The sequence below is a fragment of the Paramisgurnus dabryanus genome, chromosome 24 (assembly GCF_030506205.2).
Source record: "Paramisgurnus dabryanus chromosome 24, PD_genome_1.1, whole genome shotgun sequence".
NCBI classification, from domain to species: Eukaryota; Metazoa; Chordata; class Actinopteri; order Cypriniformes; family Cobitidae; genus Paramisgurnus; species Paramisgurnus dabryanus.
This window is the reverse complement of record NC_133360.1, coordinates 24,068,985-24,096,855: the sequence shown is the minus strand read 5'-3', so window position 1 is coordinate 24,096,855 and position 27,871 is coordinate 24,068,985. Positions and strand designations below refer to the sequence as shown.

At 41.7% G+C, this 27,871-nt stretch overlaps 1 protein-coding gene across 4 annotated transcripts; it reads left to right on the top strand.

Annotated features, from left to right (window-relative positions):
- The first annotated feature begins 88 nt into the window (after window positions 1-88).
- On the top strand, window positions 89-27,871 carry LOC135740967 (sialoadhesin-like). 4 transcript variants are annotated; one of them, XM_073813506.1, is made up of 9 exons: window positions 89-203; window positions 625-708; window positions 1,156-1,503; window positions 1,577-1,786; window positions 23,966-24,295; window positions 24,964-25,173; window positions 25,273-25,363; window positions 27,291-27,345; window positions 27,436-27,871. In XM_073813506.1, the coding sequence occupies exons 2-9, from the start codon at window positions 660-662 to the stop codon at window positions 27,616-27,618; spliced, it is 1,476 nt and encodes a 491-aa protein (XP_073669607.1). In that variant the 5' UTR covers window positions 89-203; window positions 625-659; the 3' UTR covers window positions 27,619-27,871. The 4 variants fall into 4 exon arrangements, with proteins under 4 accessions (XP_073669607.1, XP_073669606.1, XP_065115638.1 ...); XM_073813505.1 differs by lacking the exons at window positions 23,966-24,295; window positions 24,964-25,173; window positions 25,273-25,363; window positions 27,291-27,345 and adding exons at window positions 6,540-6,869; window positions 7,707-7,928; window positions 8,044-8,134; window positions 8,347-8,401; XM_065259566.2 differs by lacking the exons at window positions 23,966-24,295; window positions 24,964-25,173; window positions 25,273-25,363; window positions 27,291-27,345; window positions 27,436-27,871 and adding exons at window positions 6,540-6,869; window positions 7,719-7,928; window positions 8,044-8,134; window positions 8,347-8,401; window positions 8,495-9,177.

Sequence of the window (27,871 nt, the reverse complement as noted above, 5' to 3'; positions counted from 1 at the left end):
TGAGTTTGAGTTTTCTGGGTTGTGGGTTGGTGGACGGAGGAGCGAGAAAAAGAGGAAGCATGAATCTGAGAAGCACCCAGAGTATTTTCTCTTCCTTTTGATCTTCTTGTGCTCACTGCTGTAAAACACATTGACATCAACAACTGTGCTGGAGTTTGGAGCAGAAATATGAAAATAATTCAGGCATAAATGTGCACAACTAAGTAAGTATGTTATGATTTTTATTCTTCTCTTACGTGAGGTTAATTTAGCTGTTCTGGCATTGATCTTAGTGTTTATGAGTCAGCGTGTTAAACATGGCCGAAATATCACAGGGGTGTATGATATTTAATATTTTCATATTTAAGAGTTTAGCTCCTTTTATTGACCATTTACTAATAAAGAAATTGATTCACTCGGTTTGTGTTAGACTGCATTTTACTGTTTAAGACTGTTGTAAATGTTTCACGTTGGCTTTAATAAGAAAAAGGAAGGAACTGAGATCAGCAGCTTTTTATAGCTTCAGCTTATTAAACCGAAAAACTTACAAACCACTGCTGCAACTCCAACCAAGTCAGACAACTCCACACCAGTATATACTGTATGTATGTTTAATCTTAAACATTAAAATGTTTTTATTTTCAGCATTTTTGCGTAATTGTGAATTTCTTCAAAGTGAAATGATGAACTCCAGACTCTCATCTCTGATCCTGCTGTTACACATTCAAGGTATGAACACTATTGAGTGCACTACAGTTTAGTTGATGTTGGAGAAGTAGATGTACCAAAGCTTTCTTCTTGAACCTTTAGAAGAGAAATGCATCCATACAATGAAGTGCAAAACCTGAGTGAATTTATGTTCCTGGTTTGTTTGTTTGTTTAAAAGTTATTTGTTATAGTGTATTGAATGTGCAGTAAAAAAGTTTCTCTAAAACACTGATGGCACTAGTAATATTATTTTTTAAGAATAATAACAAAATTGCAATATATATTTTTTTCATTTTCTTAAAGATTTTATATACCTAAATATTTATAACTGTTAAAATAATTAAATGTAAGGTGTATAACTTGAAGTTGCTCGGATTAAGATAAAAACCTTGATTTTGCTTTACTTTAATAAACAGTTACGTTGCAGTACAGTACATGTTACAAATATCAGTATTATACCTTTTTCAGGGTCTCTAACATTGGACAGCTTTACTGTGAGCTGTGGTGAACAGAATATTTGTGCTGTGAGAGGGGAACAGGTGACACTGTGGTGCTCTTACCCAAACATCAACATCAAAACTGGATTCTGGTTCAGCCTGAAACAGAAAACAAACTGGAGAAACAAAGATGAACCTGAAGATTTGACTTTAGATTCAGATTACTCAGGACGAGTGAAACAGGAGATCAATGAAGACTACTCATATATCATAATAGATGATCTGATAGAGAGAGACAGTGGAGAATATCAGCTCATGATCATTATGAAGGATGGAGTTAAACATCTCAGCTCAGTCACAGTCAATCTAACAGTCACAGGTACATTTACATTCTCATCAGTCCAGTTCAACTCTTTTCATTTCTCATCTAATGTAAGGTTTTGATTATTTAGTTTTACAGGTGAAGATGAATCCTGAACCTACAGATAAAGTAAAACTGAGCTGTGATTCTTCCTGCAGTCTGACATCTGGAAATTATTACTACTGGTACAAGAATGGACAATATTATACACACAGCACAAACATATTTGCACCATCCAGAGGAAAAACTGACAGATATTCCTGCTCTGAATATGGCAAATACTCTCAATCCTCTTCTGTGTGTAAGTGTGATTCAATATTTAGTTTAAAGGCTCACTGAAGTGCTTTGAGACATGCAGCATCATTTGATGTGGTGACGTCATTTTAACTGAAACAGGAAGCAGTGTTGCCATCTATTATACACAACCTCGTGTTCACGGGACAGTATAGGGCACACAAAATGCATACAGATCTCAAGCTACAGCTCATCTAAAAAGTAGATAGAATTATAGCTAGGTGTTTTTTGAATTCTAAAGGGGTCTGAAAAAGTGCTAAATCTATCAAAAAGACCATCCCCCCCTTTTAAATAACCAATAGCGTTTCATTTACAGCACAGTCCAGTAAAGCCGCATTTGACAGCTTGTGAGCATCACAGTTTTATTATTATATTAAAATCAGGACTCTATTAGACTTTATTTTAATAAAACTTATGTAAGGAATAATTGATGATGGGCCGTTGAATTATTAGAAAATAATGCACACCTAAGGTCGTAATACGGCATGACCCGAAGGGGAGAACACAGTCTGAGTAGTTTGTTTTCCCCTACATAGTGCCCTATGTGACAAAGAAGTAGTAAATATATTAACAAGTGTCTCATTTCAGCACTTGTTATTTCAGACAGAGGTTTCGCACAATGTAGGGGGCATGACCACATCTGTCAACATTTGGATTCCGAAATTCGGGAGACCGCTGAGACCTCTGGGGGATTGGGGATGTGGGGAGGGTCGCAAAGAGTGACAGTCTGCATTCATTTGTATAGCACTAAAATAATATCATCCTTATACTATAGCATATATATAAAACAATGATTAACAACATGAGGATTATTTGAGAATTTATTTGAGGAAAACCCTTCTCTACTTTCAGCAACCTCCCGATGCCTCCTCATATGTTTCGCTTTAGGAAACCCTAATCATCAAACTACAGTCAGACAGTTAATTTAATATAGCCCAACTTTAATACTTGTTACAATTTTATTGTTTAAAAAAAAACATAAAACATAAAAACATTGTTAATTCTCATTAAGTTTCAACATTCATAGCTAAATAGTGATATCTCTACAGTAGCTAATCGTCTGCTTCCAGTTGCCAACTCTCTATCAAAATGTTTTTATAATGATCTAACACAACCAGAAACAACTGTTCAGTCTCTTTTTGAGGTGTTTGATGGTTTGTACACTACAAAGGTATTTTTACCTACAGTTGCTGTAAGATTAATGGAGAAGTTGCCACTGCTATAATGGAAGTGCATTTGACCCATAATCCAGCAGCCAATGCGCTGTCTAGTTATTTCTTTCATGTCTGTGTTCTGTGCCTCCACTTTGTGCCGTTATGATTTAGGCTATTGTGCTGATTACGTCATTTTCCCCACTGTGTCCGATACTAAAAATCAGTATAACATACTTTGCAAAAAGCGTGGGAATTGCCGATGTTGATTCGCTGTAAGAAATTAAATTTCTCGCTCCAGCTGTTGTTAAATTTGCAGCTATGTTTTATTTTATCACTCGACTCAACTTCCCTCATTTACCTGCGCAGATATCAACAGCACAACTGAGTTTGCAACCAAAAATTGGTTCAAAATTGTATGATGTGTCTATTGTGTCAGTATGATGCGTTTCATGCAAGATCTGGCAACTGGACAACCTTGGAATAATATATTGATGTGATTATACATATAACGAGGTAGGGCCATTTAAATTAGGTCAGGAGATAGGTATGAAATAATGGAAAAGTGTTGGCAGGTATGGGCAGGACGCTTCAGCACCTAGAGAGCATTTGATTGGACAGGAAATTGGATGAGAAGCTGAAGTTTAGATTGACGTCATAGTTTTTTTGTTTATGTGTCAAAATGTAATTTTTGAATGCTCATATCTTCTGTATGCAAATGTTTTCAGTGTTTTGGGCCATAACAGCTTAGATACACGGTGTCCTTTAGACTAACATATTGCAACCCAGTATTACGAAATTACATACCTATAGTCATGTAATTTTGTGAGTCTTTTCACGAGTTCACACTTACAAATAAGTTAAAAGAATTAAATTAGTAAACGTATTTGGCGTGCTGTCCGGGGAGAGGGCTCTGAGCAGGGAATGAGCCTGAAACACAGAGTATCCCCCCCCCCTCTTAAGGAAATAACTTGATAAGTGAGAGGAGACGGGGTGGAGGAGGGATTCTGAAAGATGCGAAGGATTTTCAGTGAGTTCAACTGTGATTTATATATGGCTTGCTTTCGAGCTGATTGGGTGTATTGTTGATTACCGATTGAAAGCGGCTGGTGCAATTGACTACTGATTGAAAACAGCTGAAGTCACTTAGGTATTTTATTTGACATGTTCCTCCCGAACTTTGTTAATAAAACATCATTTCACGAGTTCACACTTACAAATAAGTTAAAAGAATTAAATTAGTAAACGTATTTGGCGTGCTGTCCGGGGAGAGGGCTCTGAGCAGGGAATGAGCCTGAAACACAGAGTATCCCCCCAAAAGGCAAAATAGATTATTCGGACAGCAGCCGGGAGCTGTGCCCCCCAAACGTAGAAATGATGAGGCTGATGTTTGCTGAGAAGACATCTGGAATCGGGAGTATGGGTCTGTTTCCGATGGAAGATTAATATATGCTGCACTGTTGGATGGGTGAGCCCGCCACCGCCGATGAGCAGGATGATTTAACGGGGTTTTGCGACGTCCGACGGGAGTTCAATACTCGCTGCGATCGGACGTGTAAGCCCTGCTGGCGGTGGGATGGGCAATTTGGTTAAATTATTTACGGAGGCTTTTGCTGTGTCCGACGGGAGTTCAATACTCACTGCGATCGGACAGGTAAGCCCCCGTTGATGGTGGGCAATTTAATAATTTCTATTTAGGATGCTTTCTAATAGTGCCCGACGGGAGTTCAATACTCACTGCGATCGGACGGGTAAGCTCCCCACTGGAAATGGGGAATTTGTTAATTTAGGAGGCTTAGTGGTGCCCGACGGGAGTTCAATACTCGCTGCGATCGGACAGGTAACCTCGCTGGCGGAGAGATAGGCGATTTGATTATTTATTTTAAGAGGCTTTTTAAGTGGTGCCCGACGGGAGTTCAATACTCGCTGCGATCGGACAGTATAGCCTCGCTGGCGATGAGATGGGCAATAATAATTTATATTAGGGGGCTTTCTAGTGGTGCCCGACGGGAGTTCAATACTCGCTGCGATCGGACAGTATAGCCTCGCTGGCGATGAGATGGGCAATAATAATTTATATTAGGAGGCTTTCTAGTGGTGCCCGACGGGAGTTCAATACTCACTGCGATCGGACAGGTAAGCCTCGCTGGCAATGGGGTGAGGAAAGTTGATTATTTGTATTAGAAGGCTTTCTGGTTTGTTTCATATTGGCAGGGTTTTGCGAAATTTGACGGGAGTTCAAAACTCGCTGCATCGGATGGTTAGCCCCCCTTTTTGTGATCGGAGTTAATTTAACTGATAAGAGTTTGGTGCGCTTTTTTAATGTGGAAGCGGTTAGATCTGATATAGCTTTTAAAAGCTTCGGATGACCAACGACCAAGAGCTTGGATCTGCTGCCGCGAGAGTCCTTTTTGGGCGGCTGTGGTTGCAGCACCTATACGGAATGAGTGACCTGAAAGGTGTTCTGCTGGGATGCCCGATTGGATTAGGACTAATTTTAAATGTTTTTGAAACCAGAAGCGTGTGATTGGATGTTTTGCGTCGTTTATAAAAAGTGGGTCTGAGGGGTCTTTGCTTGTTAATTTTCTGAATTGAAGGTAGGATTTGAGGGTTTGGTAAGGTTGGATAGGTGAATGGAGGTTGAAAATATATTCTGAAAGATGCGAAGGATTTTCAGTGAGTTCAACTGTGATTTATATATGGCTTGCTTTCGAGCTGATTGGGTGTATTGTTGATTAACGATTGAAAGCAGCTGGTGCCATTGACTACTGATTGAAAACAGCTGAAGTCACTTAGGTATTTTATTTGACATGTTCCTCCCGAACTTTGTTAATAAAACATCATTTATGTGACACGGACTAGCTTTTTCCACCTTTTTGCGTGAACATGTCACTTATTTCTGTTTAAGTGTCACTGTCACGTATTTGTTACTTACCTGTTTTGCCCTATTTTCTTACCATTGTCGCTTTGGTTTAGGGTTAGATTTACATAAAAATTGCATACCTTCCCCAAACCCAACTCTAACCCTAATGTCAGGCAACAATGGTTTCAAAATTATAAAATATGCCGGAGTCAATGGTATAGTGGACGGTGCTCCGACACATGGTGCAGATGCACTGCTGGCGACCCATCCCATACCCATCTCTTCACCCAATAATTTCCTGTCATCTCCTTAATTACTTTCTTTCCAAAAATGGCCCCAAAAAATTTATAAAATATAAAAAATTAATCATGAAAAAAGCTATAAACCAATACTTAAAGTGACATCCTAATGCAAACACCAAATCTAATCCTAAACCGAAGCAACAATGGTTTGAAAATAGGACAAAACAGTGACAGTGACACGTAAACAGAAATATGTGACATGTTCACGCAAAAAGGCAGATAACTGTGTCAGTGTCACGGAAAAGACTCACAAAATTACATGACTATAGGTACATAATTTCGTGATACAAGGTTGCATATTTATATTAAAAGCTAAAAGTTTAATTTTGACTATAAAATGAATATCAGAATGTGTACAATCTTGTGTTTATCTATATATGAGTTTATTTATACAGATGTTTTAAATGAATTGTGAATTTTACAGCAGTGATTTGACTCTTTCAGGTCCTTCTAACAGTGGCTGTTGGGGTGTGACTTACACCTCTACAAGAGTTTGTGCTTTAGTGGGATCAACAGTAGATATTCACTCTTCATACTCACATCCCACTGGATATACAGTAAAGAAAACATACTGGCATTTAACAAACAATCCATCTACAGACAAAGATCTGCTTGAGGAGCGTCAATTTTCTGGTCGTGTGGAGTATGTTGGAAACACACTGAGAATCAAAGATGTCAACACGAGTGACACTGGTGAATATGCATTCAGGTTCATCACTTATACATCAGATGGGAAATTTTCTGGTTTACCTGGAGTCACTCTTACTGTTACAGGTAACTGCTCATAATAAACTGCATTCACTGATCAGGTTTATAATGAGTACATTTATGCTACTTATTTGGTGTCCAGACAACTGATAAATATTTTTTTCATCCTAGCATTCTGGATTCAAGAAACAGTAAGATCACGTTTTAAAATTAAAATATTTTATTTAATTTACCTGCTCTTCTTCCCATGAAGTTTACACTGAACGTTTGGGGTTTTAATTGCACAAAACTAACGTGCAATGGACAATAGACACAAGGGCAAATAAATAGGGAGAAACTAAACAAGGTAACAAGGGAAAACAGTTGACCATGAGAATAGAACAATAGACCATGAGACTTTCAGAACCCAAGGAACTAGATACAAACATAAAACAAGACTCTTGGCAGGATCCTGACAACATCATTATTTATTAGAGGACATCTGATCTTATCATTTGACAGATGCTTTTAAGTAAATGCCTGCTGTAAAGAATATAATACATACTTAAATTTTTTATTTGTCCTAAACATCACATACACAATTAAATAAAACATGTGTTGGTCTCTGTTGGATAGGCAGTCTATTTTTGTCTATGTGGACCTGAATATTTTGCCCAGTCGATCGATGACACTCCTCTTCGTGAAGGCTTGATTTCTTCTATTTATGTTTTCTGAGTCTTAAGAAAAGTATTAATATTACATTAAATCTTTGCATTTATATTCGTAAAGTATACATTTCGTCAGTTTATTTTCTGAATCAAATCCATGTCCTTGGCTTTTTTCATGTCATGCTCCACCAGTTGAGTTTATCGACAAACTATTTCAAGCCTAATTCTGAAAAGTATTTCATGTGAATTCTGTTAGATGGAATCTCAGATACACAGGTGATAAGCAGCCCAAACCCTGTGATAGATGGAGAAAAAGTGATATTAAGCTGTTCAACCAAATGCACTCTGGATAGCAAACATACTTACATCTGGTATAAGAATGGACAACAGGTAACAGATGGATTGAGATTATTAAACAAGCTGTACCTGGACTCAATCAACAGTGAGGAGCTACAAGAGTATTCATGTACTGTAAGAGGTAACACAACATCTCATCATACATCTGACTTTAGTGTTGAATGTTTACTGCAGTTTGTCTGTAATAAATTGATCTTATTTATTTCTGAACTTGTTAAATTCAATGTCCTCTACAGAACAAGAGAAATCCACATGGATACTAAACACAGCGATCATATTGTCTGTGTTTCTGACTCTTGCACTCATAGGAGGCCTGATGTGGTACAGGTCAGTAAAACCTTTATTTTTGAATACAGTCAGATCCTACTTTGGGAAATTATTTTTTGATTGAAATGTGTGCACTAAGGAAAAACTAAGAAATAAAAGAATTTAGCATAAAATGAAGAAATATATGTCTTGGTCTGAAGAATTGTGATTTATGACACTGATCATGTTAACTCTTTAAACCTGACGCATAATTTGATCTGTTTCTTTATAAGGATGAGAAGCTGTATCTTGTCTAGAAATCACAAGGATGTAAAGGAGGAGGCACAGGTGATAATGTCTGATAAAAGATTTGATTTGACACACATATATTTTAAAATGTTTCTTGTTTGTAATCTTAACTGAACTTTATTTTATCTTCAGTATGACTTAGTGCACATTGATGCAGTGCCGTCTGAACACACACAGAAAGAAGATTGCAAATATGAGGATATTCATTATTGTAGCGTTAATTTTGTAAATTCAAAAACAAAGCAGACATCTTCAGAGACCACAAACATCACAGAAAATGAAGATGTTCAGTACGCCACTGTAATGTTTAGTTAACAGACTGTTGATCATTGCATAGCTTTGCAAAGTGCTATTTGCTAAAAAGGGAAGTTGTGATTCTATGCTTAGCCCAGCTTCCTCTTTTAGGAGAAAATGCATCAACGCAGCAAAAGTGTTGCACTCGCTGAGATCAAAGTGAGATTGGGGTCATAGTGAAGACCGTTGTTTGATATTTTTGATACTTTATTGGGCTGTTTATATAAGTAAATAAAGCCAATTAATCCCTGGTGTATATGGGAAACTTTTACAGTCTGTCACTATATTAATTTTAATGTTAAAGTTTTGTCATATACTGTATATGTTTTACTGTAAAAAATATAAATATTGATTGAATTAGGATTTCATGAAGTCATTTCTAGTTTAGGCTTCTGGTAAAATATGTTTATGTCTTGTTGCAATCCTTACCATTAATGTACAGCATTCTTAAATGTGTGTATGTACTGTAAACTGAAATGCTAATGTGATAACAAATGAACGCAGATGTGACACTTTAAAAAGGTTCATATTGTAACATCTGTCAGGTGGAGTGCCTTCATACTCCACCAGAGGGAACTCTAGCCATATCTTACAGAGCATCCTGCACAACTTCTGATTCAGGCCTTTAATAATGTAATCTGTGAAGATGTGAAAATAGAGGAGAATTTATATGTGCGTCTGTCGACACAACACGTTCACGTATGACACACCTGTGTATCTTCTCTCACAGCTCCTCTGAAAACCTCCTCACTCCTCCATCCTCAGCTTCTCGCTCTGCTATTAAACTTTTGAAATGTCCTTCATGACTGAGTTTGAGTTTTCTGGGTTGCGGGTTGGTGGAGGAGTGAGGAAAAGAGGAACCATGAATCTACTTGAAGCACCCAGAGTATATCCTCTTTATCTTCTTGTGCTTACTGGCAGCTGTAAAACACATTGACATCAACAACTGTGCTGGAGTTTGGAGCAGTGATATGAAAATTTTTTTTTAATAAATAATGCACAACTAAGTAAGTAAGTTAATATTTTTATTCTTCTCTTATGGGAGGTTAATTAAGCTGTTATGGCAAAAATATTGTTTAGAAGATTGAACAAAATTACAGAGTGTATAATGTTTATTTTGACATAATGGAATTGAGTTGAACTCCTTTTACTTATTATTTACTAATAAAGAAATTGGTTCGTTCGATTACTGTTAGACTGCATTTTACAGTTTAAGACTGTTGCAAGTGTTTCACATTGGATTTAGTAAGAAAAATGTCGGTAGCACTATATTCTACAGCAGTGGTTCTCACACTTTTTCTGCGTGCGGCCCACCTTATGTATGGTGCATTTCTTCGCGCCCCCCCCCCCCCAAAGAAAATTTATGACAAAAACTGTTCTAAAATTAAACATTTTAATTAAACAAAACATATTAATTTATACAAAGTTGGTTAGTAGCCTTATTTTTTTTAGGTTTAATTACACAGAATTCATGATAAATTAATGTATTTTATAAAATGTCATAAAACTGGGGCCCCCCTGGCACCATCTCGCAGCCCCCCTGGGGGCCCCGGACCCCAGTTTGAGAACCACTGTTCTACAGTACGGGTACCTACCTAGTACATATATGATGTACTTGCAGACAAATGTGTGGTACTTGAGTATCTACATGGTAATTAAATGGTATCATTACTGTACTTACCAGTGGTACATACTTGGTAGTTATTAAGTAACTCTAGATAAGTAGGCTACTAGGTAATGCCAGATACATACAGTACTTATAGTGTAGGTATAGCATACTGTAACTAACAAGAAACACTATATACAAATTGTATATACATGGTTGAGTTTGTAGTACTTATAGGCCAGTGTTGGATAAATAATTGTTTTAAATTAGCTGTTAAATTGAAAGTGATAGCGTTCTGGATAGAGATCATTCATTTTTTAACCATATTTTTTTTCAAGGTTGTTGAAAAGTCCTTCACTAGCATTAAATGAGACCCATCCAATGTAGCTACTACCATCTATTGGCAGCAGTGCATTATGATGAACTTGAATGCATTTAGGAGATAACAACACCACGCTCACATTATCCAAAACCATGCCCCAGTGCGAGCGTCCCCCCTCCCTACTCCATGCACGCACTCACACTGTACTTGTATCAATCTAAGCCCTTGCACGCTTTCGTCATTAGAATGCATTTGTTTTGAACAAAGCAGGAGGTAAAGCACTCTCTTAAGACTTGAACCCATCGTCATGTTAAGTCTGTGTTTTTTTTATTCAGAGTCGTATGAAGCCCCCTCACATGCCTATGATATCGCTTAGTTGATCTGTCGCGTGTGCACCGTAGATATTCACTAGCCCTGCTGCGCGCATTAAAAGGTTTTGACGAAGGCAGATGAAGGTGAGTGCTCGTGCAGTTGACATCTCCTTATGAAACGGGCTCTGTCGCGATTGCGCTCACACTGCGCCTAAAAAGCTTTGAAGTATAAACTGAAGCTTTGTTTATACTCGCGCTTATGTCCGCAACGCAGGCCTCCGCGGATCGCGCGCGCGTATCACCAAACGGACGAGGCGTTTACGGAGCATTCACACGGGGCGTAATAAGCTCTCTCTCATTTCCCCCGGCACTCATCTTTCCACGGCCTTAATTTGAGACCGGCCTTTATTTGTCCACGATGATCACGCCCCTGGCCACTATCAAAGGCCCGGCGTTTATTTGAATAACGGCTTTTATTTGAGGATTTACGGTATATGATAACTAATACCAAACACTACTGATGTGCCATTTTTGTACTCAGTATCTTTGTTCTTTATTGTATCCTTTAATCCCAAGCATTGAATACCATACGCATTAACTACTGGGTATATTTACTTGTACATCCACAGTAACTGCATGGAAATGGGACTGTAAAATTTCCATATATTACCATATATGTACAAGTTAAGTACACATACTGTAAAATGTTATTTTAAGCATGTTTGCATAATTGTGAATTTCTTCAAAGGGAAATGATGAACTCCAGACTCTCATCTCTGATCCTGCTGTTACACATTCAAGGTAGATGTACCAGCTTTCTTCTTGAACCTTTTTAATCTCATTCCTATAGACCATTTTACTAATGTGATCAAATAGCCTGCGTGCGCATCTTGGCAACAGAAGTGATGTTGTTCCCCAGTGGTTCTAACGTGTTAGCAACTCAAAAAGTTTATTAAAACGGTTTCCAAGTGTCACTGGCCTCACTGTTTTCAATAAATTCAGTTATCCAGCCACTAAACACTTCCACAATAAACTCCACAAATGCAGTTAATGAAGTTTAATCTTGAAAAATGTGAAACTACAAAAAATAGAAAAATACACAAATATAAATTTCATCAAGTTAACAAATCATCAAATAAATGAACATTCTGAAGTACACAAGGTTGTATATCAACAGCATAGATGAATAATTTGCAAACTTAAATAGAATGTTACAAACATGCTTAACTGAATACTTTAACAAATAGCACAGCAATAAAGTACTCAAAATGCTCACAAAACAAAGTTAAACAAACACACTTACAGATATTGCATTTCAAAGGGCTTTAAATGGCATGATGATGTTTGATGGAGTACCTTGTAAAACTAAAGCAGTAAAGTAATATGGCCTACTTCCTCTTAAAACGGGAAACAATAGGAAGAACGTCTCGGTTACGTATGTAACCCTCGTTCCCTGAAGGAAGGGAACGGAGACGTCACGTCGTGACCGACGAATTGGGAACCGCTTCGCAGGTGACCTATCTACTTCGAGAACTATAAGAAACGCCAATGAACTTGGCATGCAGGTATTTGCATAATGCCGGCGCCGCCCCGCCAGGTGCGTATATAAGGCGCAGGTGCACAATACCAAATTAGCTATATTATTGCTGAGAAGCCGAGCAGCAGTGCCCGGCCTGAAAACAGCAATGGAACAGCAAACTGTGGCGACGGGACGTGACGTCTCCGTTCCCTTCCTTCAGGGAACGAGGGTTACATACGTAACCGAGACGTTCCCTTTCAGTCGGTCACTACGACGTCACGTCGTGACCGACGAATTGGGAATCCCTACCAAAACGCCACTGCAGCTGAACCCTTCCAGTGTCTGAAAAAGCCCTCCGCCCTCCACGTAAGGGGCGGAACCTAAGGCGAAATGCAGAAGGCCGGTCCCTACCTGTTCCTTAACCCACGATAGTGAAGCAGCTAACTGGGGAAGCGTCTAAACTGAGCGGAGCTAGAACACTGCGGAAGCCATCCCCTAAGAAGGTTGAATGGATGACATAAAATATGAAACAACCGAAATGTTGCTCATAAAAAGTCTCTGAACAAAACATAGTATGCAGAGAGATGCAGAGCAGGCTCTGCTAAGGAAAACGTGGAGGATTAGTACCCCACGGAGTATACACACAAATGAACCCCACGTAGGGGACAAATGTGGACGCCTAGCCTACACAGGTTTACAGAGAATACATCAGTGATAGGTTGACAGCGGATGCTCCGCAACATCGGCTATCAGGGCGGTGGAGGAGAGGCAAAAACAGTTTTTTAGACGTTTTTGCCCCGATGGCCTTCCATATTGGTGCAGATGTGCAGCACCAAAATAGAGGCTCCAAGCCGACACACGAGCCGACCCTCGGCATTCTTAACTAGTTAGTAGAAAGAACCCGAGTGGAAACCGGTTCGACACGAACACTATAGAATCTTGTGAACGTATTAGGTGTCGCCCAGCCTGCAGCTCTACAAATATCTGTTAGCGAGGAACCGCGAGCCAGTGCCCAAGATGATGCCACACTGCGTGTAGAGTGGGCACGTAAATTAAACGGACAAGGCACATTCTGCTTTTGATATGCAAGGGCTATAGTATCCACAATCCTATGGGACATCCTCTGCTTGGTGACAGCTTTTCCTTTCTGCTGACCACCGTAACAAACAAAGAGCTGATCTGAGGTCCTAAAGCTTTGCGTCCTGTCTATATACACACGTAGTGCACGAACAGGGCATAACAAAGCCGTGGCTGGGTCTGCCTCCTCCAAAGGCAGCGCTTGGAGGTTCACCACTTGATCTCTGAAAGGAGTGGTGGGAACTTTGGGCACAAAGCCGGGCCGGGGTCTCAGTGTTACGCTGGATGCAGCCGGCCCGAACTGAAGGCACGATACGTCGACCGAAAATGCATGAATATCCCCTATCCTCTTAACAGAAGCCAAAGCAAGGAGAGTTAATGTTTTCATAGTAAGAAATTTAACACTCACACTATGCAGAGGCTCAAATGGGGCTTCCTGGAGTGATTTCAGCACCAAGGACAGGTCCCAAGGAGGAATAGAGGGAGGACGCGAAGGATTCAGTCTTCGAGCGCCTCTGAGAAATCTAATGACCAGGTCGTGCTGACCCACTGTTCTACCGTTTACGGGTGAATGGTGAGCTGATATCGCAGCGATATCGACTTTAATAGTGGATGGTGACAGCCTATTCTCCAAACGACGCTGGAGATATAAAAGCACAACACTAATCGGGCATTCTCGGGGGTTTTCACTTTGGGAAGAACACCAGTCGACAAACAGGTTCCATTTAAGCGCGTAAGCCTGTCTCGTAGACGGCGCTCGCGCTGCAGCAATAGTGTTAGATACCTCTTGCGGTAAATCACTCAAATCCTCCGTGCCCCGTCCAGAGACCACACATGGAGGTTCCACAGGTCGGGGCGCGGGTGCCATAATGTGCCCTCTTGTTGAGAAAGAAGGTCCTTCCTCAGGGGAATCTTCCACGGAGGGGCTGTCGCGAGGAGAGAGAGTTCTGGAAACCAACTCCTGGTTGTCCAATACGGTGCCACCAACAGCACGCTCTCCTCGTCCTCCCGGATTTTGCATAGGGTTTGCGCAATGAGGCTCACCGGAGGGAACGCGTATTTGCGCATGTTTCGCGGCCAGCTGTGTGCCAATGCATCCACGCCGAGCGAGTCGTCGGCTAGTGAATAGAACAGGCGACAATGGGTCGTCTCTGGGGAAGCAAACAGATCTATCTGCGCTTTGCCGAAACGTCTCCAAATCTGCTGAACCGCAATGGGGTGGAGTCGCCATTCGCCGGGACACGCAGCCCGAGAGAGCGCATCCGCCTCTACATTGAGCGTGCCCGGGATGTAAATGGCACGAAGAGACCTCAAATTCTTCTGACTCCAAGTGAGGAGATGACGGGCGAGATGCGACAGGTGACGCGAGCGTAAACCGCCTTGACGATTGATGTACGCCACGGTCGCAGTGTTGTCTGTGCGAACTAATACATCTTTGCCCTGTAACTCGTTGCTGAAACGGACGAGCGCAAGATATACAGCCCACATTTCTCGGCAATTTATGTGCCAATGCAGCTGGGGTGCCGTCCAGACCCCCGAAGCCGCAAGCCCATCGTACGTGGCCCCCCACCCCGTGTCCGAAGCATCTGTGCATACTATTGCATGCCTGGAGACCTGTCTCAGAGGCACACCGGCTCGGAGAAAGGCACGGTCTGACCACGGAGTGAAAGTGCGACGACACGCAGGTGTAATGATAACACGGTGAATGCCGCGCAGCCACGCTCTCCTCGGGACTCGATCGTGAAGCCAATGCTGAAGCGGTCGCATATGGAGCAGTCCGAGCGGAGTTACAGCTGCGGCTGCTGCCATATGCCCCAAAAGCTTCTGAAATTGTTTCAGCGGGACCGCGCTCTTGCTCTTGAATGTATTCAGGCAAGTCAGAATCGACTGTACACGCGCTTCTGTTAGACGAGCTGTCAAATCGATCGAGTCCAGTTCCATACCGAGAAAAGAGATTCTCTGCACGGGGCAAAGCTTGCTCTTTTCCCAGTTGACCCGAAGACCCAAACGAGCGAGGTGTTTTAAAGTTAAATCTCTGTGATCGCACAGCGTCTGACGTGTTTGAGCTATTATTAGCCAATCGTCCAGATACGCGAGAATGCGCACACCTCTCTCTCTCAGGGGTTTTAAAGCCCCCTCCACTACTTTGGTGAATACACGGGGCGACAGAGAGAGCCCGAATGGGAGGACTTTGTACTGGTATGCTCGCCCCTCGAACGCAAAGCGGAGAAACGGCCTGTGCCGGGGGAGAATCGATACATGAAAGTACGCGTCCTTCAGGTCGATAGATGCGAACCAATCGTTTGGACGAATGCATGGAAATATGCGTTTGGGCGTCAGCATTTTGAACGGCATTCTGTGAAGTGCACGGTTCAGCGAACGCAGGTCCAGGATCGGTCGCAAGCCGCCGCTTTTCTTGGGTACAATAAAGTAAGGGCTGTAAAACCCCGACCTCATCTCGGCTGGAGGGACCGGCTGGATCGCGTCTTTCGCCAATAAGACAGCGATCTCCGCACGGAGGACGTGCGCATCGGCAGCTCTCACCGTAGTGAAACGAACGCCGGAGAATTTGGGGGGACGCCGGCCAAATTGGATCGCATAGCCGAGACGAATCGTGCGTAAAAGCCAATGCGACGGGCTGGGAAGCTGTTTCCACGCCCCCAGATACTGTGCGAGGGGGACTAAAGGCACGATCGGTGTACCCGCGGCGGGCGCAACGGAGGTGATCGCCGGTGTGTGCGTAACGGCCGCACCGACAGCAGTGTTGTGTGTGATAACACTCACCTGAGTCCGTTGCTGGGTGGTTGAGTAAGGGAGGCTCTGCTGAAGACACCTCTCGCCACTCGATGCACCCTCTGGCGAAGGAGGAGGGAGACGATGGGTTATGAGCCCGTAGCTGTCTCCTACCGCCTGAGAAGTTGGAGAGCGCGGTGGGGTTATGAGCCCGTGCGCCGCTCTCGTTCTCCTCTGATTAGTCGGAGAACGAGGGGGGGTTATGAGCCCGCTCGTGTCTCCGGCGCTCATCTGAAGACCTAGAGATGGAAGTGGAATTCGCTCTTTTTGTGAATGTGGGTGCCGACTGAAAAGTCGGTGGAACAGAAAAATGAAACAAAAGATTCCCCAACCGGCCCTCCTCCGGTGGGGGGAGTGGTGCCTTCACCATCTCCCGAAGAGCGATCCCCTCCATCTCTAGGTCGCCCGTCTCAGGGCCGCTTAGATCTTCTTTTACCACCCTTTGAAGCGGGCTGAGCGGGCGGGGCGGGCTGCTGACGACCGGTTCCTCGCTTCTTAGAAGAGCCCCGGGGAGGAACGGAGGCGGCCGCCGCAGGACGCCCTCGGCGAGGAGCAGGCTGAGGCGCCGACGTGGATGGGGCAGGCGCAGGACGCTTCCGACGTGGCATAATCTGAGCGATGGCCTCAGTCTGCTTCTTGGCCGCGGAGAATTGCTGCGCAAACTCCTCGACCGTCTCGCCGAACAGGCCGGTCTGGGAAACCGGAGCATTCAGGAGCCGGGTTTTATCGGCGTCCTTCATGTCCGCCAGACACAGCCAGAGATGGCGCGTGCGGTGACCTTGGTCGCACGAAGCGCCAGATCCGTAGCCGCACGTAGTTCAGAGAACTCCGCCGAGTCGTGACCTCCCGCGTGCAGGTCCCTCAGAGCCTTAGCCTGGTGGACCTGCAGCAATGCCATGGCATGCAGGGCAGAGGCTGCCTCCCCACAAGCCTTGTAAGCAGCACCGGACAGCGCCGAAGACTGCTTACAGGCCCGTGAGGGGAGAGTAGGCTGGTCCCGCCAGGAGGAAGCGACACCGGCCGGACACAACTGCATCGCGACCGGCCGCTCCACTGACGGGATACCAGTGTACCCCTTGGCATCTCCACCCTCGAGAGAGGTGAGGGGTGAAGGCTGAAACGGTCGGTTCCGGGCGGAAAACGGGGTTTTCCACGACCGCGTCAGCTCTTCATGCACCTCGGGGAAGAAAGGCACCGGGGGCGAGGACTGAGAAGCCCTGGCACCCCCGAAGAACCAATCATCGAGGCGGGACGGTTCAGGTGGGGGAGGTTTAGTCCACTCCAAGCCGACCGCCTCCGCCGCCCGAGCGAGCATGGCTGCCATCTCGGGGTCGAACACAGAAGCCGCAACCTGGCCCGAAGGCGGGAGCGGATCTGGATTGACGTCCGAGGCTGACAACCCCCCTTCCGATGTTACGGTGGACATCGCGTCGGGTGGAGGCTCGACAGAGCGCGAGGACACCGTAGAACACGGGCCGCTCGTCTCCATCGGGACCTCCGCTGGCAACGGATCAGGGCGCTGGGAGCTGCTGGACGAACCAGCAGACCGACCCAGCACCGTTATACGGAGGTCATCCTTCGCAAGTCTGGTAGCTGCGCTCTTAGCAGCACCAGACTTGGAAGGCGGGCGCCGTTCCCGGAGAAACGACACCCGTCTCCGCAAATCCGCCATAGTCATGCCCTCACAGATGGAGCATGAACTATCACGCAACGCTGCCTCTGCGTGCTGGAGCCCCAGACACGAAAGACAACGCTGGTGGCCATCCCGGGGGGCGATGAACACACCGCATCCAGAAACCGAACACGGACGGAAATCCATCTTTAAAAAGACGACCCCGACCGTGACACGAATGAGTGGCTGTCTTTAAAAAGACACAAAGCTCAAACGTGCTGCTCTTTTAGGGAAATCACTCTTTTGTGCAAGCTGGTGAAACACACAGGGAGAGGCAACGCACTCACTCGAACTCAAGTCCTAAATTAAAGAGACAGAGAGAGAGAGAGAAAGGGTGGAGAAAAAAACACTGCGAGCCTCCGCTGAGGTGTCTTCGCCCAACCAACTTTGGCAAGCTGAGATCTTTTTTCTTCCCACAGAACAGGATCTACGAAGATCAGTTTTTTCAGAATAGCTTCTCGTGAGCAGATGTCTGCCGGCTTCGAAGCAATAAAGCTAATTTGGTATTGTGCACCTGCGCCTTATATACGCACCTGGCGGGGCGGCGCCGGCATTATGCAAATACCTGCATGCCAAGTTCATTGGCGTTTCTTATAGTTCTCGAAGTAGATAGGTCACCTGCGAAGCGGTTCCCAATTCGTCGGTCACGACGTGACGTCGTAGTGACCGACTGAAAGGGAACTATGGAAAAAAAGTCAAAACTATATCAAAATAAAAGTCCTTCTTTAGAACACAAATTAAAGTCCAGCACACTCCCCGTCTGGGGTTTGAAAAAACCCCACTCAAAATTACTTTAGTGTCTTAGGGGGAGTAAAGTAGAACTACTTCTGATATAGGACGAATGAAGGTTTTCTGTATTCCTTCTCTAATGAATTTCAGCTCCACTTTTCTCACAAGACCATCTTTGCTAGGTAGCGTTTTTGCAATGATAGCCAAAGGCCACTGATTTCTCTTAGCCTGGGCATCTTTCATCAACACAATGTCTCCTTCCTTGAGACAGGGTTTCTTATCTTGCCACTTCTGCCTACTTTGTAGAGTGGAAAGATACTCACGGGGCCACCTTGACCAAAATGTTTCAGCTAGATTTTGGACCCTTTTCCATTCAGCTTTGAAAAGATCTTTATCGGTAAACTCACCAGGTGGCGGAGGACTTGAACAGGTTTTCTGGGTCAGCAAAATAGCAGGGGTGAGTATTAAAGGAGCTTCAGGATCTGAAGACACTGGGATGAGAGGGCATGTGTTAATGATAGCGGACACTTCAGCAATAAGGGTTACAAGAACTTCATGTGTAAGATGCAGGGATTTTGCTTCAAGCAGCATGCAGTCAAGAATAGGTCTGGCTATGCCCACCATCCTTTCCCATGCACCTCCCACATGTGATGCATGTGGAGGGTTGAATATCCATGTACAAGCATTTTGTTGTATATACTTCTCAAGATCAGAGCTAGATGTTTCTTTGTTCATCTTGAGCTCCTGCACTGCTCCAATAAAATTTGTGCCACAATCAGAGCGTATCGTTTGACAGGTCCTCTTATTGCAAAGAAACGCCGCAGAGCATTAATGAATCCACTTGCACTTAAGGTCTCTACAACTTGAATGTGCACTGCTCTTGTGCACATACATGAGAAAATGACTGCCCATCTTTTGGAATCGGAGCAGCCACCTCTGGTACGACGAGAAATCACCTGCCATGGTCCAAATACATCGACTCCTACATATGTGAAAGGTGGAGCAACTTGAAGTCTTTCTGCGGGCAAATCTGCCATTTGTTGGAGCTCTGTAGGACGGCGAAGCTTTCTGCATGTCATACACTTGTTAAGTAGACTTTCAATGCATCTTTTGGCACTCGTCAGCCAATACCCTGCTGCTCGTTGTCGCTCCCTCAGTAAAATGCCTTCCTTGATGCTTGACTGCTTGATGGTAGTGTCGAACAAGCAAGGTGGCTACATGATGTTTCCCCGAAATAATCACTAGATTGCATTCTTCTTTCTCAAAACCTGCCTGTGCAATACGGCCACCAACACACAGAAGACCTTTGTCATCCAGAATAGGATGAAGTTTCCGTATAGTACTACTAGGTGAGAGATTGCATCCTGCTTTTGTATCACTTAGCTCCTCGGAATAGGCTGCATGTTGAACACTCTTCAGGATAACAATCCTGGCCTTTTCCAACTCCTCATTTGTGGGACTGTTACTACATAAATGCCGACCACTACATCTTGACTGTTTTGTTACATGTGAGAAAGACTGGGAGATGTGGCTTAAATGAGCGATCGCTCTGATTAGCTTACTCAAGCTGGAGAAGCGTTCAAAACGTTCAGAAGTCAGAAACTGATTTGATACTGCAGTAAGACATAAAACCACTTGTGGTCGGATTTCTGGATCCAATGCAAGATCAACCAGATCATAGTTTTCTTGGGACAAGGAGTTTAAAGTTGAAGAGTTCAAAAGAAAGTCTGGCCCTGTAAGCCAAGTTGTGCTATGGAGATGCTCAGCTGCTACAGATCTTGACCCATGATCCGCAGGATTGACCTCTGATGGAACATAGTTCCACTGACTAGGAGTAGATGACTGAAGAATGCGTTGGATTCTGTTGCTCACATACACATAAAAGCGTTTTGTTTGATTAGTAATATATCCAAGAATAACTTTACTGTCTGTGTAAAACTGGACATTGCTGAACTCCAAGACTATTTCTTCTACAATTATGTCTGCGATCTCAACTGCAAGGACTGCAGCACAGAGTTCCAATCTTGGAACAGTCAGATCTGGCTGTGGTGTTAACTTTGTCTTTCCAAACACAAAGCCAATATCTGTTCGGCCATTGTGAGAGGTGGAACGCAAATAAGCTACAGCTGCAACAGCTCTCATAGATGCATCTGCAAATATACACAACTCCCTTGTCTGAACCTCTGAAGTAGGAAAAGATGAGTAAGTACGTGGTATCTTTAGATCTTGCAGGTTTTGTAAGGAGTCCCTCCATCGTATCCAATCTGGCTTTAACTCATCAGGCAATGGAGAATCCCAATCTTCAGCCTGCATGGAGAGTTCCCGAAGCAACAATCTGCCTTTAATGGTTACAGGAGCAATGAAACCACATGGATCATATAAGCTGTTTACTGTTGACAGTACACCTCGCCGAGTAAATGGCTTCTTATCATCAATGGCTTGGAAAGTAAATGTATCTGATGCTAAGTTCCATGACACTCCTAGACTACGCTGGACTGGAGTATCTTCAAAAAAAGGTCAACATTTTTGATATCCACAGCCCGATCCTCAGGGTGAAATGCATCAATCACTGCAGGTCGATTAGAGATTATTTTATGTAGCCTAAGGTTTGCCACCGCAAGCATGTCTTGAGTTTGCTTGAGAACATTGATTGCTGCTGCTTCAGTCGGGAAGGATTTCAGAGCATCGTCAACATAGAAGTCATGTTCAACAAACTCCTTCACTATTTCTCAAAGTTCTTTTCCTCCTCTTTAGCTGTTCTGTGCAAACCATATATAGCAACAGCAGGAGAGGGACGATTGCCGAACACGTGAACACACATTGTTAGACAGGCATCACATCCATCTTTCAATTCGCTGCTTATCTTTTCACTGTCACTGGCCTCACTGTTTTCAATAAATTCAGTTATCCAGCCGCTAAACACTTCCACAATAAACTCCACAAATGCAGTTAATGAAGTTTAATCTTGAAAAATGTGAAACTACAAAAAATAGAAAAATACACAAATATAAATTTCATAAAGTTAACAAATCATCAAATAAATGAACATTCTGAAGTACACAAGGTTGTATATCAACAACATAGATGAATACTTTGCAAACTTAAATAGAAAGTTACAAACATGCTTAACTGAATACTTTAACAAATAGCACAGCAATAAAGTACTCAAAATGCTCACAAAACACAGATAAACAAACACACTTACAGATATTGCATTTCAAAGGGCTTTAAATGGCATGATGATGTTTGATGACTGCAACCACATGGAGTACCTTGTAAAACTAAAGCAGTAAAGTAATATGGCCTACTTCCTCTTAAAACAGGAAACAATAGGAAGAACTATGGAAAAAAGTCAAAACTATATCAAAATAAAAGTCCTTCTTTAGAACACAAATTAAAGTCCAGCACACCCAGCATCAAAATGTCTGGTTCTTGCGTTTGGTTGCACTAATATAATATACTACTAATATACATATAAATGTATCTGGCCACTTTATATTTGGGTATCTGCTAACGTCGTCTATCCACTCCACTATAGTACACGGATCTGGTAGCTGTGTTGAAAAAGTTGATAAAGTCAACTTTTTAAAATAATTGTCTCTGTGTTGCTTCACTGCTGATTCTTGCCATACTTCCGTTGCCGAGATGCGCGCACATACGCTGCCAGGTCATCATTGTGTACAAATAGTAAAAGGGTCTATAGAAGATAATTGTGTCCATACAATAAAGTGCCAAAACTGAGTGAAAAATTGTAATTTCATCTTTCTGGTTTGTTTGTTTGTTTGTTTATAGTTATTTCTCCATAGGCTAGTTGTTACAGTGTTTCAGAGATTTTTGTCTTTTCATTGTACCACAGATTCCACAAATCACTAACAAACATTAACCTGCGTGTATTGAATGTGCAGTATTATTGTTCCTCTAAAACACTGATAGCACTTATAATGTTATTTTTAATAATCACGTTGAGATATCATATTCATGTAGCTACAGTACTGTGCAAAAGTCATAGGCCACCATGCTACCATTAGATTTGTTCTTTTTGGAATTGCATACTGATCATATATAATAATTTCTTAGTCTCTTTATTAGAATACAACCAGAAAATACAGGAAATGTGTATGCAGTATTAAAAACAGTATAAAAATATAAGCTGAAGTGTCAAGTATTCAGGGTAAACTCTCCTTCCACTTGAACAATAGGAGGAAAGTGCAGGATCTCTTAAACCTAAATAAAATTAAATCCTTATTTCTAATTTTAAAGAAAGTTTTTTTAATTCATTCTGCTTAAAAAAAACGCTCAAGATGTGTTTAGTGCCAAAAGAGGTCACAACACTGACGATGCCTAAAGAAGACATTTAGTCATGAAGATGTTTTGGTTTTATTTTTGTGTACATATTTCCTGTATTTTCTGTGTGTATCTTTAAAAAAAAGAGTAATAAATACACAATACTTAAAAAAGTTATCTTTATCGTACAGTATGTTACAAATATCAGAATTATTCCTTTTTCAGACTCCCTAACATTGGACAGTTTTACTGTGACCTGTAATAAACAGAATATTTGTGCTGTGAGAGGGGAATGGGTGACAGTGAGGTGCGATTACTCAGACATCAACATCAAAACTGTGTTCTGGTTCAGCCAGAAACAGAGAACAAACTGGAGAAACAAAGATGAACCTGAAGATTTGACTCTAGATTCAGATTACTCAGGACGATTGAAACAGCGAATCACAAACTACAATTCAGAGCTAAGAATAGATGATGTGAGAGAGAACGATAGTGGAGAATATCAGCTCATGATCATTATGAAGGATGGAGTTAAACATCTCAGCTCAGTCACAGTCAATCTAACAGTCACAGGTACATTTACATTCTCATCAGTCCAGTTCAACTCTTTTCATTTCTCATCTAATGTAAGGTTTTGTTTATTTAGTTTTACAGGTGAAGATGAATCCTGAATCTACAGATGGACGAGTAAAACTGAGCTGTGATTCTTCCTGCAATCTGACATCTGTAAAAGATTACTACTGGCACAAGAATAGGCTATATTTTACAGAAGGCGAATCTAAATCCATATTCTTGTCATCAAGTGGAAACATTGACAGCTATTCCTGCTCTACATATGGTAGTCCCTCCTCATATGTGTGTGAGTGTACCATTTACTGTAGATTTACTGATAGATTAAAGTCGAAGTGCAAACAAAAACTTTCATGCATCCAGAAATTTGTACAGATATTTTAAATGAATTGTTAATTTTACAGCAGTGATTTGTAATTCTTTCAGGTGTTTCTAACAGTAGCTGTTGGGGTGTGACTTACACCTCTACAAGAGTTTGTGCTTTAGTGGGATCAACAGTAGATATTCACTCTTCATACTCACATCCCACTGGAGTTACAGTAGAGAAAACATACTGGCATTTACGGAAAGGAAATGGATGGGATATTCGGGATCTACGTGATGATCATCAGTTTGCTGGTCGTGTGGAGTTTGTTGGAAACACACTGAGAATCAAAGATGTCAACACGAGTGACTCTGGTCAATATGCATTCAGGATCATCAGTAACACATCAGAGGAATTTTCTGGTAATCCTGGAGTCTTTCTTACTGTTACAGGTAACTGCTCATAATAAACTCTCTGTAAAGCTGCATTCACTGATCAGATTAATAATGAATATATTTATGTTACTGGTGCTTAGGGGTCCAAAGAGCTGAGAAATATTTTTTTTCTATCCAGTATTATAATATAAGAAGATATAGAAAAAGTTGATTTTGTGCATATGTGTCATTTTATAAGAATATTGTATAACAGTAGCATCATGAAAAGACTAGAACTTACTTTTTAATAGTATAAAGTAATAGTATAAATATCAAGGGACAGCAATCATTTCTTGCATTTATTCTTCTCCTAAGATTAAATGAGTTAAGAGTCAGTGACATTGATGTACAGTTGTATTGTAATGTATACGAGTACGCCATTATTTATTAAAGGACATCTGATCTTATAATATGTCAGACACTTTTCAGTTAAAGCCTGCTGTCATTCCGGCAGCTTTATTTCTTAGATTTATTTGAGTCTTAATGAAAGTATTAATATTGCATTAAATCTTTGCATTTCTATTCAAAATGTTTCTGAAGTGTATATTTCATCAGTTTATTTCCTGAATCAAATCCATAGCCTTGGCTTTCTCATGTCATGCTCCACCAGTTGAGTTAATCGACAAACTATTTCAAGCCTAATTCTGAAAAGTATTTCATGTGAATTCTGTTATATTAACTTCCAGATACACAGGTGATAAGCAGCCCAAAACATGTGAAAGATGGAGAAAAAGTGATATTAAGCTGTTCAACCAAATGCAGTCTGGATAACAAACATACTTACATCTGGTATAAGAATGGACAACAGGTAACAGATGGATTGAGATTATTAAACAAGCTGTACCTGGACTCAAGCAACAGTGAGGAGCTACCAAAGTATTCTTGTGCTGTAGGAGGTAGCACAACATCTCATCATACATCTCACTTTAGTGTTAAATGTTTACTGCAGTTTTTCTATAATAAATTTCTCTTATTTGTTTCTGTGTCATCTACAGAGCCAGAGAAAAACCCGTGGTTACAAAACACAGCGATCATATTGTCTTTGTTTCTGACTCTTGCACTCATAGGAGTCCTGATGTGGTACAGGTCAGTAAAACCTTTATTTAAAATGCTTTTCAATATAGTATAGTCTGAGACAACTTTGGGATTTTGCTGTTAAATTAAAAACACAATTGAGCACACTCTGAAAGTTTCTAAACAAAGAAAAGTTACAACATAAAATGAAGAAAACATGAAAATGCAAAACATGCATCTGACATGTTTTCATGTAAATGAGCATTTTTTTTATCAAACTGTTAATTCATTCTGCCCACAAAACTGCATTTCTAAATGGCTGAGGCTGAAATAAAGCGGATTTTAAGTGAAAGTATTTGATGAAGACAGAATTCATGCTCCGAGCATTCAGTTAATATAGTAGTGATCCTCACACGGGGCACCAATTAATGTAGTGATCATCACACAGGGGACCATTTGGGGTAGTATGCCATACACAAGACTTCACAAACACAAAAACTTCACTTGACTCTAAACTAGACAGGATAACTTACAGGCAAGACACAAAACAAAACGAACATAGACAGAACACAGAGCACAAAGACTTTAAATAGGAAGACCTAATGAGGGGAACAGGTGACAATGATTAAACAATAAAGACAAGAGGATGACAAGGGAGCAGGGTAAAAGTGACAAGACACGGGAAAAACGTGGTCTAATAAAACAATACTGCGACCACGCGTTCCCACACAAAACATTGTATTTTCAGAACCCTGCCATACTGAACTAGATACTAATACTTAACAAGACTCTGGCAGGATCCTGACAAAATACCTTTTGGATCGTCCTGAATGTAATAAGTATAAACATGACAGTAACACATTACTATATCATGCATGCATTCATTCAATTGTTATTAACTGTGATTATTTGAACAGTTGCATAACAAAGATATATTTAAGAATGCTAATGTCTTTAAATGAGTATAAGGTAAAACGGTGATGGTTTTGTGTCCATTTTATGGTTGAAAAATGCAAAGATTTGTTATTTGTTTAGCCAACACTTCTGCATGGCCATGCTGTTTCTCAAAACATTTTATGATCAGGCTGGCTTAGGGTGAGATTAAAGGGGGTTTGGATGGATAAAGAGAAATGCGGTGGACCAATCAAAATATCCTCTTTTCCCAATTTTGGTACTGAGGTCAGCCTTGCTAGCCTGGTCCAACCAGACTCTCTTACATTCATGTCATTTGTACAGAGAGTCTGGCCACGCTCCATTGCAAAGCGTTACTTCCGTTAAGGATGGTCCTCTGTTGAAGTTGAAAACTATTGGATCTGCGCAGAGTCACGCAGGATCTGCCATAGGCGATCGCTAACATGTGGTATATCAAGTGTCGAAACCGTCCAGAAACAACAAGTCCAAATAATCAGACCAACAAAACTTAGCAAACCTGGTTCTTGCTCCGGCTTTAACTTCTGTATATTCGGCAGTTTTGCAACAACGGACCGAATAGCTTTTCTCAAGTCTTTCTCCGCTGCCATTACTGAACTACAACTCAAACTGACGCACGACCTCAACGTCATCGTTCTTAGCCACCCCCCTCTGTTTGCTGATTGGACCTGCAGATTTTTGCAGGAGAAAACGAAACTCTACATAGCAGTCCCAGACGTAGTACTGAAGCGAAAATGAAAATTAAGCGGACGCACGTAGGCTACAGCCTTGCTACCCTAGAGGTGTCTGGCAGTCTTACCTGAAGAAACTGGGTATTTGTTTTTGTTAACCCACCAAAACCAGTCCCAATGTAGCAAACCCTTCTCCAAGGGGCACAGGAATGCCTTGTAATACGTTGTTTACTCCAATATCATTATCTCATTTTTGACAGAAGTGTTGTTTAGAGGCGTTTCCATCTCTGCTCCTCATATGTCTTGGTCTCTAGAATTGTGATTTATGACACTGATCATGTTAACTCTTTGGTTAACTCTTTAAAACTAATGCCTAGTTAAATCTGTTTCTTTATAAGGATGAGAAGCTGTATCTTGTTTAAGAAGGTAAAGAATGCAAAAGAGGAAGCACAGGTGATAACAAAAAGATTTTATTTGCCCTATATTTATTTCAAAACCTTACATGCATGTTATCTCATCTTTGCTTTGTTTTCTTATCTTCAGTATGACTCAGTGCACATGGATGCAGCGCCGTCTGAACACACAAAAAAAGATGATGGCAAAAATGAGGATATTCATTATAGCAGCGTTAATTTTGTAAATTTAAAAACAATGGACACATCTTCAGAGACCACAAACACCAAAGAAAATGAGGATGTTCAGTACGCCACTGTAAAGTTCAGTTAACAGACTTTTGTAATCTTTGCGTAACTTTGTCGTTGCTACAGTATGTTGGCATGTTGTATTATTAATCCCACACTGTAAAAAAATTGCTGTAATTATGCAGCTGGTTGCCAGTAACTTACTGTAGAAGATAAAGACTACTTCTGTTCATTTAACTTTGAACAAACTGTTGCCAGTAAATAACATACAGTGCAAGCATGTATGTTGCAAAGAAGAAATAAAATAAGAGTTGTTGGATCTACATAATTTAATTATG